General features: G+C 38.0%; 1 protein-coding gene across 1 annotated transcript in view; it reads right to left on the bottom strand.

Annotated features, from left to right (window-relative positions):
• Window positions 1-22,021, bottom strand: part of STK33 (serine/threonine kinase 33) — a 203,352-nt gene that overhangs the window by 53,327 nt on the left and 128,004 nt on the right. Inside the window, exons 2-4 of the mRNA XM_056116336.1 lie at window positions 13,939-14,314; window positions 12,709-12,819; window positions 5,461-5,574 (exon numbers count right to left, since the gene is read on the bottom strand). Coding sequence (XP_055972311.1) covers window positions 5,461-5,574; window positions 12,709-12,819; window positions 13,939-14,160 — 447 coding nt within the window. The 5' untranslated portion in view covers window positions 14,161-14,314. The remainder of the gene's footprint in view (window positions 1-5,460; window positions 5,575-12,708; window positions 12,820-13,938; window positions 14,315-22,021) is intronic.

Genomic DNA, 22,021 nt, shown 5'->3' with positions numbered 1-22,021 from the left:
CTTTTTCTTTGAAACTCACAGACATGGACATTTATAATGATCAAAGGATGTATACATCAAAAGACTTAATACTTATTAACATATATGCACCAAATGCAGGATCCTTAAAATATGTAGAAAAAAAACTTGCTGGTCTGAAGTAAAATATCAATAGTAACACAACAGTAGTAGGAGACTACTGAAAATATCACATTTTCACCATTGAATGGATTCATCACCCCCCAGCCAAAAAAAAAAAAGTTGAATATACTCTCTTCTTCAGTGCTCATGGGTCATTCTCAAGAATATACTAGATGCTGAGACACAGAACAAGACTCCATAAAATAAAAAAAATGGAAATTATATCAAGTAGTCTATCAGATTATAATGCTTACACCATTCACAAAGTTCATTTCAAATCTATTTCTAGAATACATTGAAAATACAGGATGAACTCTACAAGATCTAGGCCTCAGAGCAGTCTTCATTGATAAGCTCCTTTAAAAAGGTGAAATAAACTATGGGACAACACAAAATAAAAAATTTTTCCAGTGAGAGAAATGGCCCTTAAGTAAAATAACACCCAACTTATTAGGGAAAAAAATTCATACAACATTCATCAGAAAAAGAACCATAAAACACTCTCAAAGTTCAACAATAGCAACAAAAATTTACCCCATCACAAAATAGGGAGTCGATGAACAGACAGTTCCTCAAAGATGACTTAAAGATGATCAACAGGAGTGTAAAATAATGTTTACTATCACTGATTATCAGGGATATGGAAGTTAAAATGAGAATACAGGGGCCAGAGAGAGTGTACAGAGAGCAGGGTGCTTGTCTTGAACATAGCCAACCTGTGTTTGATCTATCACACTCCATATAGTCCCCCACACTAAAACTCTGCCAGGAGTGATCCCTAAGCACAGAGTCATGAGTAAGCCCTGAGCATCACTAGGTAGGGCTCCAAAAACAACAACAAAAAAGGGACAATGAGGTATCACCTCACAGCAGAGACAATGGTCTGCATCAGAAAGTCTAGGAACAATAAATCCTGGCAAGAATATGGCAAAAAAGAAACTCACCAATTGCTGGTAGGATTGTTCCTTGGTTCAGCCTGTTTGAAAAATGGCTTGGAGATTTATCAAAAATCAAGAACAGAGCCTTCCTTTGACCCTGTAATCCACTCTTGAACATCTACTCCAAAAACATGAATCCAAAAGAACATATACACTATGTTCACTGTAACGGTCACAGTCACGGTCCTCCCGTTGTTCATCGATTTGCTCGAGCAGGCCCAGTAACGTCTCCATCATGAGACATGTTGTTACGTGCAGGCGAGATACTCTCTGTAGCTTGCCGGGCTCTCCGAGAAGGGCGGAGGAATCGAACCTCGGCCGGCTGGCAGCGCAAGACAAATGCCCTACCGCTGTGCTATTGCTCCAGCAATGCACAGCAAGGCTCCAGCAATGCACTGTAACAGCATGTTCACTGTAACATTACTTACAATTGCAAAGCTCTAACTTAAGTGACCAAAAACAGATTAATGGATACATATGTACAAAGGAATACTACTCAACTCAGGTAAAAGATGAAATCATGCAGTTTGCTGCAACTTGGATGGAATTAAAGTGATGCAAATGAAGTGTGTCAGAAAGAAACAGACAATCTCTGATTTGCAGGATATAAGGGGGAAAAGCAAGGAATCAATTCCGAGTAGAAAAAATCCTGAGATGTGGTCCACAGGACTGTGATATAAAGGTCCTAGGGTTGGTCAGTGGTAGCACAGGAAGGAATCTTGGGATAAATGTAAAGGTACAGCATAATCTGATTGTGGGCAAGGTGTAGCATTACAGCATATGGAAAACAATTATATTGATTCTATTTTTTAAAATATAAAAGGTAAAGGACCTCCCGTTGATCGTCGATTTGCTCGAGCGGGCCCAGTAACGTCTCCATTGGAGACTTTGTTGTTACTGTGTCTGGCATATCGAATACTCTCGGTAGCTTGCCGGGCTCTCCGGCAAGCTACCAAGAGTATTATATTAAAATATAAATAACTTTGAAAACTAACATGTAAGTTATTTTTGTAAGATTTTATTATGCATATTTTTCCTTTGTCCAATTTTCTTAAGTAGTGGGGATCACCTAAGATCTCACACATATAAGATAAGAAGGCAATTGCTCTACTGCTATGTTACATCTCCAGCCACCTTTGTCCAATTTTTAGTTACATAAAAGTCACACTTATTTCTTCGACTATTTTTCTGGCCCTTCAAACATTATTAAAAATGTAGTATATTTACTTATATTTCCTTAAAAATCTTGATGATGCTTTAATTTTAGCATAATAAAAACAAAATCTACTTCCAGGGATATCAACCAAGGGAGATTTTTAAAAAAGCAAAATGTTTGAGGCTGCACATCGCAGCTCAGGAGTTCTTGGAGCTCCAGTGCGGCTCCTGGTATCTCGATGATAAAATTCATCGAGACATCTTTCCTAGGTATCTGCAGGTTGGTCCACCTATCCTAACCCCAGTCAGACTTTGTGTGCGGCTAGTTATTCCCAAAAGCTAAAACTGCACACACAATTAGCCACATGACAACTATACTTAAAACAACAACAACAACAAAAAACAAACACCCCAAACACTAAAGGGTGGGAGCCTCTAAGACAATGGGGAAACAAAATAACAAAGATGATAACAGAAGCCAACAAAAGCCCAGTGCGATCAACAGTGACACTGGACCTCTGTCATCTGCCTGAAGAAGCCTTTTGAACAACAATCATATCAATGATCAACAATCTGTAAAACAACATTTGAGCAGAGAATCAATAAACTTGGAGAGGTTGGTGGGAAAAACTGAAAGAAATTGTCCAAATAGAAGTAACAGAACTTAAGAATGCAATAATAAGCCTTAAAAGCAGTGTGGATAAAGCGGAAAAGGAAATTGGTGCACTCAAATATACAGGGGAAAAAAAGCAAGAAAAAAAGAGAGCAAGAAAAAAATTTAAGAGAGGATAGGGGAAATTACTGAGATTCTTTTGCTGTGCAGAAGCTTTTTAATTTTACATAGTCACATTTATTTATTCTTGTTGGTTTTTTTTTATTTTTGCTTCTGTGATGATCTCATTGAAGACTCCTCTGTGGTCAGTTTCCTGGCGAGTTCTACAAGCATTTTCCTCAATGTATTTTATAGATTTTGGTGTAATCTCAAGGTCTTTAATTTACTTTTAAGTTAAACTACTACTATTTGCAGACAACATGATACTACTATACATTGAAAACCCTAAAGACTCCACTAAAAAAATTTAAAAACCCAAAGCATCTTGAAAATAATAAGCAAAATAAAAGAAAAAATGTAAAAAAAATCCAATACACTAAGGTAGTAGCGAAAGAAACTCAAGCTACAATAAAGACATCCAACTGAATGAGAGAAAATATTTGCACACAATACATCAGATAAAGGGTTGATACCCAAGATCTATAAAGCACTCATAAAACTCAACAACAAAAATCCAAAAATCCCTTCCACAAATGGGGTGAAAAGATGAACAGACACTTTCCTAAGGAAGACATACAGATGGCCAGTAGGCATATAGAAAAGTTCTCATAGTCACTCATGATAGGGAAATGTAACTCAAAGCAAACAACACTGAGATATCATCTCATGCCAGTGAGAATCTGCACTGTTTGAAAACAGTATTGGTGGGATTGTGGTGAAAAAAGAACCTTGTCCATGTGGGAGTGTCATATGGTTCAGCCTCTTGAAAAGAACTATGGAGATCTTTCCAAAAAAAAAAACAGGAATAGAACTCCCATAAGAGCCACCAATACCACTTCTTGACATCTCTCCCTAAAACACAAAAGCACTCATTCAAAAGGATATATATGCACATGTTTGTTCATCATAGCATTTAAAATATCCAAGATACAGAGACAACCCAAATGCCCAACTACAGTTAAATGGAACAGGAAGTTGTGGCATATTTACACAATTGAATACTATAAAGCTCAAAGTGGGGGTGGGAGGAGACACAATTTGCACCAACATGAATAGAACAAGAGAAAATCATGCCAAGTGAAATCAGTCAGAAGGAAAGACTTAAAGACATATAGCAAAGTAGTAACAAAAAACTAAAGGTAACACAACAGAAATGAACTGGTTTACACAACTAAGATTGCAGGTAAGGAGCTTAAAACGGTCCTTGGGTGAGGGAGAGGGGTACAATGGAGATACAAGTTGGTTTTAGAATTATGTACATGGAAAACCATCATTAGCAGTATTATACATCACAGAACCTTGATCAAAAAGAAAGAATCATGAACCAGAGCGATTGTACAGTGGGTAAGTCATCTGCCCTACATGGGATCAACTCAATCTCTGGCATCCCATCTGGTCCCTCGAGCACTGCCAGGAGTAACTCCTGAGTGCAGAGACAGAAGTAACTACATGCATCACCAGATGTGATCCCAAAACCAAACCAAAAAAAGATGAAGAAAAGAATAGAATGGAAATAGGGGGGAAAAAGTTGTTACTTTTGTTTTGTTTTGGTTTCTATGTGTGTTTGTGTGTGTGTGTATAAATCAAACTAGACAGATAAAAATATACAATAAGATTTTATTTTACACTTAAGCATGCATTATATCACTTTGTGGTACTTTGACTTTAAAAATCAACTTTGGGTCTGGATGTATGTGGGTAGGGCACATCCCCTTACAGTTCCTTGAGCCCCAGTAGGAGTGATCTCTGAGCAAAGAGCTTGGATTATGCCCTGGGCCCTGCTGATGATCTTCCCACTCTCTTTTGATGAAGATTTGTAGTTTTAGCATACTTTAGGAAGATACATATCTTGCAATAAGTTGTTTCAAAGACCTACTACTAAGTAAATGTGTTACTTATCATAAATCCAAGGGAAAAGCACCATCATGTCATCTCTTTTTTTAACTAGTCACAGAATTTTTTAAAAGTTGAAATGGTTAATGTAAAGCTTGGAGATTCAGACTAGACCATTCCAGACTGGGAGAAAAAGTGAAGACAAAAGCAGACAGAAGTAAAGAAAATAGTAGCTAGTGAGAAGGAAACTGTCAAACTGGAAAGGGATAATAGATAAACACTAGGAAAACAGAGGAATCAGAAGAAGGCGAGGGTAAGAGCAAAGTACAGAATTCATCGGCAGAGAGAGAACCTGGCCGTATTTCTAGCTGAGACACTACAGCCATACAATCTACACGTGCTAGAAACCTTGACCTGTACTTGGTGGTATTGGTTATCTTCGTGCTATTCTTTGATTATCCACATTGGTCTACAAGAGTTCAAGAATTAATCCCTTCCCAGGAAGCTAGACATAAGTTGCTATAAATTGTTTCAAAGATCTAGGAGCTAGGAAATAAGAAGTCCGGCCCAGGAGCTCAGCATGAAACTGTGCTGCCAACCTCACCCAACCTGCCCAGTGCCTCCAGGCTGCCGCCGTCTTACCTTCTCTTTGTTCACTTTTTTAATTGCCCACTTAGTTCCTTTTTCCTTGTCTGTAGCTTCAATGACCAGTCCAAAGCTCCCTTTCCCCAGTGTTCTGCCAAACGTATAGATTTCCTGAATTTAAAAAAAAAAAGTTTCTATGTTTCTCTGCCAAACATGAGATGAACACACAATACTGACAAACACCTATCTCAGGAAAGAAATCTTGGGCTCTGGGGTAAAATAAAAGACTCTAAATATTTTATATTTGTTTCAGCATTTTATTATACGTACATTAATTTTATTTTCAGGGGGGTTTGTTTTGGTTTGGTTTGGGGGCCACATCCAGCAATGTTCAGGGGTTACTACTGGCTCTGCACTCAGGAACTACTCCTGGTGGGCTTGGGGGACCATATGGGGGATGCGTGGGACTGAACCTGGGTTTGCTGTGTGCAAGGCAAATGCCCTATCTGTTGTGCTATTACTCTTTTCCATCATTATTTTAAATGAAAATTTCTTTGGTTGATCTTATTATTTTAGAAAATATGTAACAGAATTTAACATAAATCAGCATTAAGAAGAGAATTAAAAACTATTCCTACACTAATCCAGACTAAGAATCTTGCTTTCCTTATACATGGTTAACCAGAGTTTGGTCTGGACACCCTATGTAGGGCTTGCACGATTTTCCCACTGTCAACATGATTTACTCCAGTAACACACCTGTTCCTCCATACCCAAAGAAAGGGTTAGAGTCACTGGCATGGCTCAGTTGTCCTGGTGGGATAAGTGTGGGGTATATGTGCATACACCCTCCAAAGGAAGGGCCTCTTAGTCCAAAATTACTTTGCACTGCTCTGCACGCTGAACTTCCAGGATAACAAACCCATGACCCTAAACTGGGAAAACTGTGAATGAATGAAAACAAGTTGTTTAATATTAAAAGTATTTTTGTTTTGTTAAAATTTTATGAGGTTTCTGTGAGCATAAATATACTATCAAAACAAAACTCTTGATTTTGTCCATCTATGGGAAATTTAGTTATGTTACAACACTGGGCTTAAAGTGGCACTTTAAAAAATCTATCTTACAGATCTTAATTCCTGCATGAAGGACTTCTCTGCCTAATTCTCTCTGCCCTGAAGTGATGATTCTTTGTTTCCTATAGCCTTAAATATGTTACATATTAGGTCTCAAACACTAGAATTACATTCTTGCTTACAAAGCAATTTGGCTTATTGTCTAGAACAGTGATTTCAACATGTTTATACATACATACTGGTGAAAATAAAGAAAGATTTTGCAAACTGGCGAACAATGTCAACACTGCTGTTTAGACTCATCCCTGCAGGCAGCATTGTCCTGCTCTCCTTCACTACAGGATTTTTGCATACCATGTGCTAAACAATTAAGAATGCTTTGCTGGACAGCAGGGATTTCTGTGGACTGTCATCAGTCTGGGACAACAGTTGAAAACCACAAATACTCAAAGGCAATAGAAACTGAAACTGGTCTTCAATAGGAAGCATATCACTGTACAGGGAGATCAGGGTATAATATGGGGGAGGGGCACAGTGAAACATGGTAAAGGGAAACTGACACTTGACACTGGTGAAAGGTATGATGTTGAAATGTTTTTTACATAAAACCTTGCCATTATCAATATCATAAATCATGATGCCTAAAATAAAATAATTTTTTTGAAAAGAAACTGCTTCTACTACAGAATTGAAGAACTGGTTATGGAACTGAACTGACCATGGTAAAGATATGGAGGGGAGTGGCAGGAATAAGGGAATGTTGAAGTTGGTCAGGGGAGTGAAGGGATTCTGAGACAATGGTGGAGGGAAATGGAACACTCCAGTGGGGGTGGGGGGTGCTGTTGAAATGCTATATGCATGAAACCCTACCATTAATAATACTATAAAATTATAAACCACAGTGACTTTTTTAAAAGGTAGAGAAATTACCCTGAAATTTACAATTTGATATAACTGGAACACCTAATGAGTCACCATCATAAATAGACAAAAATTCTAGGGAGAGACTTAGCATTAGAATAGATTCACAATGCTAGCCTGTCAGTGCCTGATAGCCATTAGTAATTCTTAAAATATTATGATATGATAATATACATTATTATATTTATATACTTAACAATACTAGAAATTTACATTGTATGACAATGAAATAAAAATAGTAAAAATAACCAAAATGAGTTTTTTTTAAAAAAAATAAACAACTGCTTTCTTTTTTTGCTTCTTTTTGGGGTCACACTCGTCAATGCTCAGGGGTTACTCCTGGCTGTGCACTCAGGAATTACTCCTGGCAGGCTTAGGGGACACTCTGGGGTGCTAAGAATAGGATCCAAGCCAGCCAGGTCTAAAACAAGTGCCTTAACTGCTGGACTATCTCTCCAGCCCAACAACTGCTTCTTTTTATGTGTTTTTGAAAAGTCTGGTCTGAAATCACACGGGGAAAAATATTTAAGTAGGTGCATTAGAAGAAATAAGGAGGAGGGTGTGGGGCAACAAAGAAGGGAGAGAAGAAAAAAATGAAAATTCCTTTGAACATATTTAGACTTTTATTATATCTTCCTTTTGGTATATACTTTGACAGCTACAAAGATGAATAAAACGTAATTTCTGTTTTCTCAGGATTTTTAATCTACTCAAGATTATTACTTAAGCCATAAAGTCTTAAATTTAGAAAATGCAAAATGACACTGAAACCAGAAATCAGGGCTAAAGCACTCGGAGTATACGGAAAAACATTATTAAAAAGGTAGCTTTTGAAATTAGCATGTGATGAAAGAAAGGCAAAAATTATTTGAGAATTTTCCCCTATAACCCAAGCTATGTAAGGATGACAGTCCAAAGGAACAGTGATACAAATGTGAAATGAATGAGGAAATTGACATGAGAATGATTCAATAAATACAATCAACAAGCTAGTTAATAAGCTAGCCAGAAACCATCTCTGTCTATACATCACTTGATCACTAGATATCCCGATATTCATCGATTTGCTCAAGCAGGCGCCAGTAAGGTCTCCATTCCTCCCTGTTGTGTGCTAGTATAGCACAATGGCGTCTGCTCACTCCAGGAACATGGAGAGCCTCAAACCGATCGTTCAGGTTCTTGATGATGAAGTCTGATCATCTTGTATGTGGGTGGCCACGTGATTTTTTGATGTCCCATGGAATCCAGTCGGTAACGGCTCTAGTCCAGTGGTCATCTACAAATCGCATTACGTGTCCAGCCCATCTGATTTTCGATGCTTTGGCAAACGAGACGGCATTCCTGATTCTCAATCGTCGACAGAGGTCAGAACTCCAGATTTCTTCTCTCACTTGAGTGAAGCATGATACTCCAAGCATAGCTCTTTCGATTCCTCTTTGGGTGACCCGAATAGGGTTCTCATCCTGTTTTTGTAGGGCCCACGACTCTGAGGCATATGTTAATGCAGGAAGAACAGCGGAGTCGAAGAGATATGCCCAGAGCCGGAGGTTCTTCGTCCTCTTAGCTATTTCTTCGATGCTCTTGAAGGTGTTCCACGCTGCTCTCTTCCTCCTGCGCAGCTCAAGTGCCAGGTCATTCATCATGCTGAGTTCTCGAGCTAGGTACACATAACTCCTGCATTCGGGGATGTTCGTTCCATTGAGAGCAAATGAAACATCAGGAACTAGTCCATTTTCATGAACACTGTCTTCGTGAGATCCAGCTGCAGTCTGACCTTTCCACACTCACAGCCAAAGTTAGCCAGCATTCATGCCACTTGGCTGTCTGGTTTTATTAGAACAATGTCATCAGTGGAGCAGAGGTCGTGCAGATGCTGACCATCTATCTTCTCTCCCATTGCTTTCCATTCCATTTGTTGAATAATGTTCTCAAGGGTGGCACTGAAGAGTGGTGAAATGGTATCGCCCTGCCAAACCCCTCTCTTTGCATTGATGATCACTTCCTTGTAGAATGGTGAGATCCTGGTGGTGAATCCAAAGTACAGCTCATGGAGGATCCTGATGTACTGAGTTTGAACACCCTGTTTGGCTAGGGCTTCGATGACTGCTTCAGTCTCAACAGAATCAAAGGCCTTCTTTAAATCCATGAATGTTAGACAGAGTAGCATCTTGAACTCCCAAGAAACCTCAATGAACTTGGTCACTGTGTGGATATGGTCGAACGTGCTGAATCCTTTTTGGAATCTGAGCTGCTCGCATGATTGTCCTTCATTTAGTGTTCTGCCAATCCTATTCAGGATGACTTGAGTGAACAGCTTGTAGATGACGGACAACAGGCAGATCAGGCGATAGTTGCCAATGTCGTTGATGTCTCACTTCTTGTACAGTAGAACAGTCCTGCTGGTTTTCTATTGGGATGGAAACTTGCATTCAGACAGGTAGCATGTGAAGAGCCGAGCCACTGTATTGATGAGTACTGATGGTAGGTTCTTCAAGTGTTCGGGTCTGACCGTATCTGCGCCAGGTGCTGTTCACTTCTTTACTGACAAAATGGCGTGTCCAATTTCAGAAGGGAGAACGTTAGGAATGACATATCTATCCTGCGGAATTTGGTATGTGGGCAGGTGGACGAGGCTATCAAAGAGATCCGAGTAGAAGTCTTGAATAATCTTCTCCATTGTCCTTCTGGAAGATGTGATAGATCCATCAGGATGTTGAAAGGCACTCATCCTGGTCTTGTAGTTGGTGAAGGACAGGCAGGCGTTGCGAATACTTTTCCTGGCTTCTGCCGCATCGGCCAGCACTGCTGCTCTTCTCTCTTTGAGGTCTTCCTTTATCGCTTCTCTGCACAGCTTTGCGACCTCGGATGTTAGCTTGTGGTTCCTGAGGCTCGGCCCCAAGCCACGTTGGTGAATGAGCTTGAGAGTTTCCGAAGACAGACGTCTTTTTGTGGCTTTCTCTCTCTCGGCGTTCCTCACACAATCATGGAGGTACTGAAACAGTCTGTATTCTTTGTTGATGTCATGGACTAGGGCATCTTCCCATGTTGCCGCATGTTGCTGTCTATACATGTATAAGAGAAATAACAGACTGGGCATGTGGATTTGTACCCTGGAGAAGCCGTCCTGAACATTGTTAATGGCATATGCCAAACACAGTAACAACAAAGTCTCCAATGGAGACGATACTGGGTCCGCTCGAGCAAATTGATGAACAATGGGAGGACAGTGGACAGTGACACAGGCACAGACATATCCCGCCCAGGTCATTGTCTGTTCCTAGACAATACCTTCGCAGTGTCAAAAACACAGACGTGGGTACTTCCGTTCCTCCTCTCCTTCTGCTATCATTTAACAGTGAAAGTCAAAGTCATATGCTTAAGATAACTAAATTAGACAACCTGTTTTGTATTTATATTCTATTTGTAGGCAATTCCCAACTATATGTTACATAAAGTGAACTAAATCTGTTTACTCATTTTCAACACAAAAATATTCTATTCTATAATGTTTTCTCCAAATTTCTTATTCTTTAAAAATTAAACTCTCATTTTCTCCCTCTAATTACACAGAACATCATGTGGACACATTATTTTGATACTGTCAAAGTAGAATTTTAAAAATGAAAAATGGGTAGAGCAAAACCCAATTGTTCATCTAGCTTTTATTAAATAAACTACTATTTCTCTTCAGTTAACTGCTTTAACATAAATAAATAGGAAAGGAAAGGAGAAAATGACTTCTTGTTTATAATCATTCTAAGAGAAGGTTATTAAAATGGTAATCAGTAATGGTGCACAGTATGAATGCCTACATGACATGATCACATTATCAAAAAGTACAAATGTGATGGAGATGCTCACATTAATGTCTAGAAAGATGTTCCTATTAAAAATTAAGAGGAGTTATTGCTAGGTAGTAGAATTTTGAGTAGTTATAACTTCCTTTTAAAATGTAGCAGGAATGAAATTGTAATTTCCCTTCAGAATTATTAAAAATGAGTCAGTTTAATGGATAAACAGAAACTTCAATTAAACCATATTGTTATTTCTTTTGCTTGTTTTTTTTGGGGGGGGGGGTTTCACCTGGTGGTTTTCAGGGCTTACCCTTGGCTCTGTGCTCAGGGATGCTTGGAGGACCATACGTGGTGCTTGAGGCTCAACTGGGGTTAGCAGCTTGCTAGGCAAGTGCCTGAACCACTGTACTATGTTCCTGGCTCCTAAATTATTTCTCATGGTATGTATGTATGTATGTATGTATATATATGTGTGTGTGTATAGATCTGTATAGATATATATATTTAAAATACTTCATAATTTGAAAAAACTAAAAAAAAGTTAATAAGACGTACCTGCATGGAAAAAGAAAAGAATAAAGAAAGTAAGTTTAAACCTGTCCCACATGAATCGTGATTTTATCTTCTCTTTTTATATTTTCCTACTTTTTTTGGTAATGAACATGTCTGTTTTTATGGAAGTTCTTATGGTTAAATTAAAACTCAGTAAACTGTGTACATTTTATCTTATTTTATTTTTGTGTGTATTTTTTAATAAAGGAAGACAGTTAAATTTTTCAAGTCAGATTTCTTAGGAAATTTATTACTTCAAATAACTTTCCAAATATCTCTTAAAACATTAAAAATTATTTAACATTAAATAAATTTCTTCTTTTAGTTATTCTTATAATATCTTTAATTAAATAGTTAAAATGCATTTTAATTTCTAAAATGGTTGTAATACTTAACTTGTAATTATATATTAATTAAAATGCTGAAAGAAATATCAGTGTTTATCCAATAATAAGCTAAAAACAATTGAGAGATTTAGGAATTAATTCTAGCCATACTACACACTGTCAAGGAAATTGACAAACCATTCAGGTCTTCTGGTCTATGCATCTTGAAGAGATCTACAAAGAGCTCCCTGATTGCCCTTAACAATAGGTGATTATGGAGAACAAAATATTCTCATTTTATCTAATAAAAATGCTCTTCAGTAAATTAAAACTAATTTAATCCTCTAGAAATAAAAAATAACTAATCTTCATTTTCTTTAGCAAAGATTTTTTTAATTATTTTTTTTATTAGTGAAACACCATGAGGTACAGTTGTAGACTTACAAATTTTTGTGCTTGGGTTTCAGTTATACAATGATCAAGTACAGATTTTGATTTTGATGTAAGATTTTGAAAATGATAAGTTTACTTTTGTCTTTCCTTCTTCATCACAGACACTTTTTTTAAAAGTCATTTTTGCCATTAATTTAGAAAAAAAATTTAAATTCCCATAGCTTCAATTTGTTTTCTATCTACCTCAATAAGAGCTCCATTATCTATCCTTGTGTGAGGAACTTTTCCTTCTGTAATGTTGGCCCGATTCCACTGTTGAGACATTTTTTTCTCTATGTTTGAGATTCTTAAGGCCTTTTAATCAAAAAGAAATAAAAAAATTAAATTTAAGACAATATAATTATTGATAAAATAATACTCTAGTTATTCTGACAAATATTTAAAGTATGCCATGAGATTAATAGTGTATAAACTGATTTACTCTATTTTTCAAATTCAAAGTCTTCATTGATTTATTTGCTCATTGGGCTAAAAGATACCTTATGAAGTAATTAAATCTAAGTTTTTATTTCTAGACAAGTCTATAAAATAACCCAGTATATCAGAACTTACCTGCTATATTTTTTATCACAAAAAAGTCAACTTCATGCTTTCTCAATAAACTTTTAAAAAAACACACAACCTAGCAATCATCTTGAATACATTGTCAATTGAAAGAAGTACTGGCTGAACAGTCATAAAATGTACTTTGAATGAAAATGAATATAATAATGACTCACTCAGAGATTACTATATAGCAATGATTATACCATAACACAAAATGGAAGGAAGAGTTCAGAGAAATTTGAAAAAAAAGGTACAACACTGGGTGCTGAGACTCTAATTTACTGCTCCCAATCCCCCAAATCATGTTTTACCTATTATAATTTCCCATGTTGCCTCTTTTCTATAAAGGTGATTCTACCCAAACCAAGTCTAACTCGTTAATCATAGACTGAAAGTGAAGAAGAATGATTTTGCAAAATACATAGCTTTTTCATCTAGATAAGTAGGAAGTTTTTTAAACAAAAAAGCACCCTACATTTAAGAACAACCATAAATCTCATTCTTTATCAGTTGAAGAAAATTCTCCCCAATTCAGACTTAATTCAACTTTAAAAGTAATTAATTTATGCATAATCCATTTTTAAAAGTTTTTTAATGAAACATCATGAGATAATCCATTTTTTAAATGAAGCTGGAATAATATTGTGATGCATTTATGACCTAGGAAACCAATTTGGTCATTTCTGAAATATTATTTAAACATTAATAGTAGTTTTGATAAATTCTTACACGGGAAAGGAATATTCCTTTTATTGTCAAGAGGCAATAAACTAGCTGACAAGAACTCAAGGGCAAGGGTGAAACTTAGAATGAGTTTGGGGAATGGAATATCAACCTGTACTGAGCAAGAAAAATTTTGGTACTTACCAAATCTGTTGCAGAAGTATTCTCTTTAAAATGTTTTTTTCCTTTTTTTTTCTCTTTTTGGCCTGTTAATTCTACACTACTAATGCTTGATGACTCTGATATTTCCGTGTCTGAAACTAGAGGCTGAACTAATTTACAGGTACATACAGAAGGTTCATCTTTCTGAGAAGAGGAACAGTTGGGGCATTTCATAAATTTTTTGCCATAATTACTTCCAGCCATTTGCTTAATTTGGCCACAAAAGTAACTTGAAAGAAAGATGTGTCCTCTGTTTAAGAATCAGATGAAAAAGGACAAACTAAGCTGATGTTGAAAACTTCTAAATGGTGATATCCTTAGGGTAATGATGTACTAGACTTATAGTCACACATGAGAACTGTAGGGAAAAAAGAAAAATTGTCATTTAGGAAATTCTTTCTTAACCTATAACCATCCTAGAAAAAATAAGAAGTATATAAAAGTTTTTGGTCACTGTCCTCCCGTTGATCATTGATTTGCTCGAGCGGGCCCAGTAACGTCTCCATTGGAGACTTTGTTGTTACTGTGTTTGGCATATCGAATACGTCACGGGTGGCTTGCCAGGCTCTGCTGTGCAGGCGAGATACTCTCGGTAGCTTGCTGGGCTCTCCGAGAGGGGCGGAGGAATCGAACTCAGGTCGACCATGTTGGCTGCGTGCAAGACAAACGCCCTACCACTGTGCTATCGCTCCAGCCCTAAAAGTTTTTATTTACCACAAAATAAAATAAAATAGTGCTACTAAAACATTTCTAAACACAATTGGTTCTTATCTTTCAAATTGAATACTTCTACTCCAGACACTTTATTTAGCAATCAAAAAATTGCCCTCTTTTGTTCTGAACCATAAACTACTGAACAACAAAACCTAAGGAAATTAATTTTGTGCATGCATATAAAGTTTTTAATAAAGTAAAATAGCACTGTAGCACTGTCCTCCCATTGTTCATGGATTTGCTCGAGCGGGCACCAGTAACGTCTCCATTGTGAGACTTGTTGTTACTGTGTTTGGCATATCGAATACATCATGGGTAGCTTGCCAGGCTTTGCTGTGCAGGCGGAATACTCTTGGTAGCTTGCCAGGCTCTCTGAGAGGGGCAGAGGAATCGAACCCCGGTCGGCCGCATGCAAGGCAAATGCCCTATTCGCTTTGCTATCACTCTGGCCCAAAGTAAAATAGGTAACATTAAAATATTTTCATAGGTACTGGGTAGATAGTACAGTGGTAGGGCACTTGCCTTCCACACTGCTGGCATGGGTTTTATCCTAAGTACCTTATATAGTCCCCTGAACCCCTCTAGAAGTGGTCCCTGAATGAAGACCTAGGAGTAAATCCTGAGCACTGCTAGATGTGGTGCAAAAATAGTTTCATAGTTCTATGAATATTTTAAAATACATTTAATTATATAATTCTAATTATATAAGTAAAATTATATATATGTGTTGAATATGCTTGCATGGATGTACATGCCTGTGTGTGTAAAACTCATCACAATATAAAATGTATTTCTTAATGTGGGTTGAAATGTTTTAAAATTTAAAGTATTTGTGTATAGATAGGTCCATGATGGGACAAAAAGGAAGCAATCTGAGAGCCTTTTCATGGTAACAAAACAGTATCAAAACTAAATTAAATACAGGGGCCAGAGAGATAGTACAGTGGATACGGTACTTGCCTTGTACACAGCTGAACCAGGCTTGATCCCTAGCACCCCATATATATATGGTTCCCCAAGCCCACCAGGAGTGATACGTGACCACAAAGCTAGGCGTAAGCCCTGAGCACCACTGAGTGTGCCCTGCCCATCCCCCTCAAAAAAAATATAACCTAAATTAAAATGGGAGCCTGCTAAGAAAACTCACTGGAGAACCCACCCACCATCTAGGGAAGATTCCCTGCTGTGGAGCATGTAGAAAAGCCCAGTTTGAAAGCTAAGGAGAGTGATCCCAGATAGAATATAAGAGAAGCAAGGAGGTACGTACTTGGCTCTGAGGAAAAATAGAAATGATAGGGCTGGAGAGATAGTACATTGGGTAGGGTGCTTGCCTTGCATAGGGCTGACCCAGTTTCGATCCCCAGCACCCCAAATGCTCCCCCACCCCCCCTCCCCTGCTCCACGCACTGCCAGGAGTGATTACTGTGTGCAGAGCCAGAAGTAAATCCTGAGCAGTGCTGGGTGTGGCCCCCAAACAAAAAACAGGGGTGAACTGAAAATTGGCACCCCATACTTAAAACTCTAGGCTTACAAAACCTGACTAGGGGTAAGACCTAAACCGGGAAAGATATTTCTAGCTTCATCAGTCCCCTGACAAGTCAGCAAGGTGCTCTGAACCCTTTCAGAACAGGCACCAACCCAAAGGCAAACTCTACTGATCCAAGCTGCAGTGGGTTGAGTGACATCTACCTTCACCTAACCAAACAAAATAAGTCCGCCTTACTTGCATCTGACTGACTGAAATCTGTGGAACGAAAGCCTAGATTCAGAAAGGAAATTTTCTACAGAGATTAAGAAAAGCTAGCAACAGACTTACCTTTGACTGCTGTGCCCAAGTTTAGTCCTTGTCTGAACAACAGAGCAACTGGCTGAAGCACAGGATTGGTCAAATTTAGGGTGGGACTACAAGGTGCTTCCCAGGTTGGCTTGACCTGGGCAACACAGACTGGCAGCCACCAGGAAAAGCAAATCCACAATGATACCAGATCTGCGTGGTGCTACAGATGCTGTTGGCTACCCATCTACCATCAAGCCCAGCTGTTACCCAGGCCTGTTCGGCATAGATGCCAGAATCCCTGTCAGGTGTCAGCAATTGTGAACCCTGGCATGTTGCACAGCCTGCCCGAACCTAGGGAAATATTTGACAAACTAAACATGTGACTGCAAAATTTCCAGGAGCATTGCAGCCTTCTGTAGTTCACATGTGACCACAAATCCTGAGTGTACATCCAGGTACACACAATCTTAGATACACTATCTTGATTTGTGAATGTGAATAACTCGGGCCAGCTTGCATTCTGATCTCCATCCAGAGCCCTCTTTGGCTGCCAAGTACAATTAACAATTTTATTTTCTTTAAAAAATAACAAGAAATTCAGGTGCTGGAGACAATCAATTCAGGTTCGATCAATTCAGGAGTGACAGCTAAGCACCACCAAGTGTGTCCATAAAACAATACAGAGGGGGGTAGGGATGTAGGATAACATTGGTTTGTCATTTCTCCCTGACCTCAGGAAGTTTCAGTTTATTGGGTTACACCCATCACTGTGCTCCCAAGGCACTCCCATTTCTCTGTTTATCTGTAACCTCTTCTCTGTGCTCTGCTTCCCCAACTGTTCAATTAGCTTTATCCCCAAATTAGACTCTGTTGACTTGTAAGGTCAGATCCTTCAAAGGACTCCGGACTTGTATTCTTAAGTAAAATATTGCTTTTCTCCTTTCTTTATGTCCTTTTGCATAGTTTACTTCAGAGCAATGTCCTTTTATATAGGACAGGAAGACAGTTAATGCTATGCTTTTGTAACTTGGGAGTTAACTGACTCGGAATAATGTTCACTCCTGGGCATCTGTTTTCTCAATTTAAGCCTCAGTTGCCCTTAGTTCCTTCACCCCAAAAGCAGGGACCTGACAAGGGATTGGATGGACCCAGGACAAGTTGTGAGCTACTCTGGCATCATCTTTTTTTCTCGACTTAAGCCTCAGTTGCTTTTAGTTCCTAGCTCCCCCAAAGCAGGGGTCCAATGAGGGACTGGATGGACCCAGGGCAAGCTTGAGCTACTCTGGCATCGAACAGGCCAGGCCAAGCACCATAATACTTAATTATAAGAGCATGGTCATGGACAAATTCTGTAATGATCCAAAGAATATCAACTGGACTAGGACCCTGCTAAGGTTAGGAAAGACTAATCTGGCCTGAGCACTGTAGTCTGGGATCTATAGCGAAATGTTCCCAGTGAGAGCCACCCTACAAGCTTAATATATACATATATATATATATATATATATATATATATATAATCTCTTAACTGTGTCCATACAAAATGAGTCGAAAAATTATTTAGAAATAAATCTAAGATGGTTATTGGACTAAGGAAAGGAGATACACACCCCTAGGTGGTAGGTATTTCACCCTTGAGCTAACTCCTGGTTGCAGGAGATCTTTGTCTTATCTTAGAAGAGCTTCACTCAGAAGGCTTTCACATATTGACTGTGCTACCTGACCTGGGTGTAGTTGCTACCCCCAACGCTTGGAAGTTGGGGGCGAGACTGAGGCTGAGAGACTGAGCATGGAGAGACTAGCATGGGGGACAGGAGGAGATAGGAATAAGGGGCAGTGTGAGACTGGAATGGGGCACTTAGTGTGACTAGAACAGGTGCGTGGGGAGAATAGAATAAACGGCAACTGATCACCAACCAGCCTGGTGGCCCTGTTCCTTCCTTTATGCATCTGTTGGTGGTGGCTGCAGGTAGGGGTGGGGGAAGGACCTCATGGCCACCGAGGCATGCAGCGGGTGAGAGAGAGCACCACTGCCACCATCGATTCACTTATTTATTTTGTGCCTGCACAGGGGGAATTCAGCTACATCAATCAATGGGGACAAAAACCTAGGAAGATCTTCAAGCAACAATAACAAAAAAATAACACAAAGATCTTTCTGAACTCTCCAAAAAAGACTTCACAAGAACAATCTTACTAATGCTTAATGAAATGAAGAAATTAATATGAGAGAACATCAATAGAAATTCTGAAAAAGAGGAATAATTCCAAACAGAAATAAATGAGCTTAAAAAGTTTAGAGTTGAACTAAAATACACAATAGAGGAATTCCATTCAGGAATAACCTGAAATTCAAATCAGTGACCTCCGGGACAAAGTAGAATAAGAAGAGGGCAAAGAAAATGTAAACTAAACCATGAAAATAAACATGAGATTTGTGGGACAGCATTAAAAGGAACAACATTCGCATCATTGGCCTTCCAACAGAGAGGAAAGAGAAAGGGGGCAAACTGTTGGTGGAAGAAATCATTTCTGGAAATTTCCACAATCTGAAGGAGGATATGTATATACCCTGACTAAGAAAAAGTTTCCGAAATTATGAAATTCATTTATAAATGGATAGACATGGATAGACATGAGTGAAATGAGGTTTAGTCCGTGGTTGGAAGCCTGCTTCAAGTACTGGGGGAGAAGGCATTTGGGATAGAGAAGGAACCATTATGCCAAATAAATGATCACTCCAGATAGGAAAGGCATGCTGAAAGTAATCGAGGAACAAACATGATAACCTCTTAGTATCTGTGTTGCAGACCACAAAGCCCAGAAGGGTGGGAGGGAGGAAGGGCAGAAAGGGTGGGAGAGAGAGAGAGAGAGAGAGAGAGAGAGAGAGAGAGAGCCTGCCTGCCATAGAGGCAGTCTGGGGGAAGGGAGTGGCAGAAGGGAAACTGGGGTCACTGGTGGTAAGTAATGACACTAGTGGAGGGGTGGGTATTGGATCACTGTATGACTGAAACGTGATCATGAACAGCTTTGTAACTGTGTATCTCACAATGACTCTATTAAAAAGTAAATTCATTAAATTAAATATATACAATCATGTAAACTGCTGTCTCAATAAAAACACACTCTTTAATACCATATTATAGAGTTAAGAAAGGATGAAAGAACGAAAGGTGAAAGAACTAAAGGATGAAAGAAAGAAAGAAAGAAAGAAAGGAAGGAAGGAAGGAAGGAAGGAAGGAAAGAAGGAAGGAAGGAAGGAAGAAAGGATTTCAAGCAAAATAAAATACCTCAAATGAAAACCAAGATGCACTGTCATGAAAATGGCAAGAACCAAACAGAGAGACTCATAATAGCAAAGCAGGCTCACATATAATGGAGCCTCTCTTAAGACATCTCAGATCTCTCAAGAAACTCTACAAGACAAATAGAATGTAAATGGAGATGTTACTGGGCATGCTCGAGCAAAACCAATGAACAACGGGAGGACAGTGGGGTTTTTTTGTTTGTTTGTTTGTTTGTTTTATATCTGAAGTCTAGAATGAAAATAAGTTCTTACCAAGAATCTTCTTTCTTGCAAGGTTATGACTCTGATTTAAAGGAGAGCTAAAGACATTTACAGACAAACACCAGTTAGACACATTTATTACTTTTAAACCAGATCTTCTGAAACACTGAATGGTCTTCTATAAAAGGAAAGGAAACCTTAGTCAGAAGCAGACAATTATATTTCTAAAAATTTTAAATGCTTAAAGGAGAGTAATAAGGGGAACTCCAAGAATGGACCTGAGACTACGTGCTTTAAATTTAAAAAGGAAAATAAGCTTAGAACTTCACAGGTAAACTAAATAATAAAACTCAGAGGAAAAACACTTAGAAGAAATGAACAGGACAGGCAAATGGAAGTGGATCAGAACATCAAACGTCACTTTCAAAGAAAAAGCTGAGAAAACAAAGGAAAAATAAAAGAAACAAAGACAAATGACAAAAAAAAATTCCCAAATCTTCATAGAAAAAAGGAAATAATTCCTCTATGTTAATAATTTTTGTAAATGCCAATGAATCGAACTTCATCTTTTCAGAACCAATACCATGAAATTAGAAATTAACTATAAAAAGAAGTTCATAAAAATTCAAACACTTAAAAGCAAACACACTACTGAACAACCATTCGATCAAAAGAAAGCCCAAGAAGAAATGAAAATATTCCTGTAAATGGATGAGAATGAAGATGCAACTATAAGAATCTATGGGATACTGCAAAAACAGTGATAAGAAGGAATTCCATAGTAATACAGACACATCAGAAACAAGAAAAACCTCAAGTAAACAATAACCTAACTACCATCTCAAGAAATTAGAAAGAACAAATGAAGCCCCAAGTAAGAAGTAAATACTAAAAATAACTTAAAAATTAGAGCACCAGGGTACTAGCAATCCATAAGTTTGTTTTAAGTTTTTCATCTCCTTTGTTGAAAATTAGGTGACACTTATTAAAAGAAACAGAAGAAGGCAAAGGAAATGAAAACAATTCTACATCCATGAATTGGAAGAATTGGCAATGTTAAAATGGCCATCCTACCCAAATCATCACACAGGTTCAATGAAATAGCCATCAATTTCTATTGGCATTATTCAAGGACATAGAACAAGCACTATCAAAATTTGCATGAAACCCAAAAACTTGAATAGTCAAAGTAATTCTGTGATAAAAGATGAAAGGCATAAATTTCCTGACTTTGAAATACACTGGAAAGCTATATTACCCCAAAATGTGTGATAATGGAATAAAGTCAGTAGTTCAGACCAGTGGAATACAATTCAGAGCCCAGAAGTAAACTCTCAGAAGTCTGGACAGTTTATTTATGACAAATTATCCAAGACTATAAAGTAAAGGAAGGAATCCCTCTTCAACAACTGTGAAGGAAAACTGGTTACATGGCCCTTTCTCCAAAAATGGATCCCACCTGACATTATACACAACTTGAAATTCTACTTGAATCTATAGAAATATATTGAAATAAATATGGGTAGAACTCCCCGGGACAGTGGGACAATGGTAGAGAGAAGAGGATGCTCAGGTGGAGGTATGTGATGCAGGACTGTGTTGTGCATGAAACCCTATCATTAACATTATTGTAAAACACAGTGCCCAAAATAAAGTTTAAAAATAAATTTAAAAAGTCCCATGATTCTGACTTCAACATTGTCTTCATTGATTTTACTCTACTGGCAATGAAAGTAAAAGCAAAAATAAACAAAGGGGACACATAAAACTGAAAAGCTTAGGCACTATGAAAGAAACTGGGCAAAAAATTTAAAGCACCCATAAATGGGAGATTTATTTACACATCATACATCTCACAAAGGACTAGCATCCAAGATTTTTAAAAAATCGCAAAATACAACAAAAACTCCATAAAAATATGGGGGGAGGATATAGATGAACAGATACTTCTTCAAAGAAGATGGCCAACAGATATATAGAAAAGTGCTCATAATCACTTATTAAGTGCAAATCAACATGACATCACTTCACACATCAGTGAGAACGGGCGTGTATACAAAAGTGTA

The sequence above is a fragment of the Sorex fumeus genome, unplaced genomic scaffold (assembly GCF_029834395.1).
Source record: "Sorex fumeus unplaced genomic scaffold, SorFum_2.1 ptg000030l, whole genome shotgun sequence".
Lineage (NCBI taxonomy): Eukaryota > Metazoa > Chordata > Mammalia > Eulipotyphla > Soricidae > Sorex > Sorex fumeus.
The sequence above is the reverse complement of the archived record's forward strand: the minus strand, read 5'-3'. Positions and strand labels throughout refer to the sequence as shown.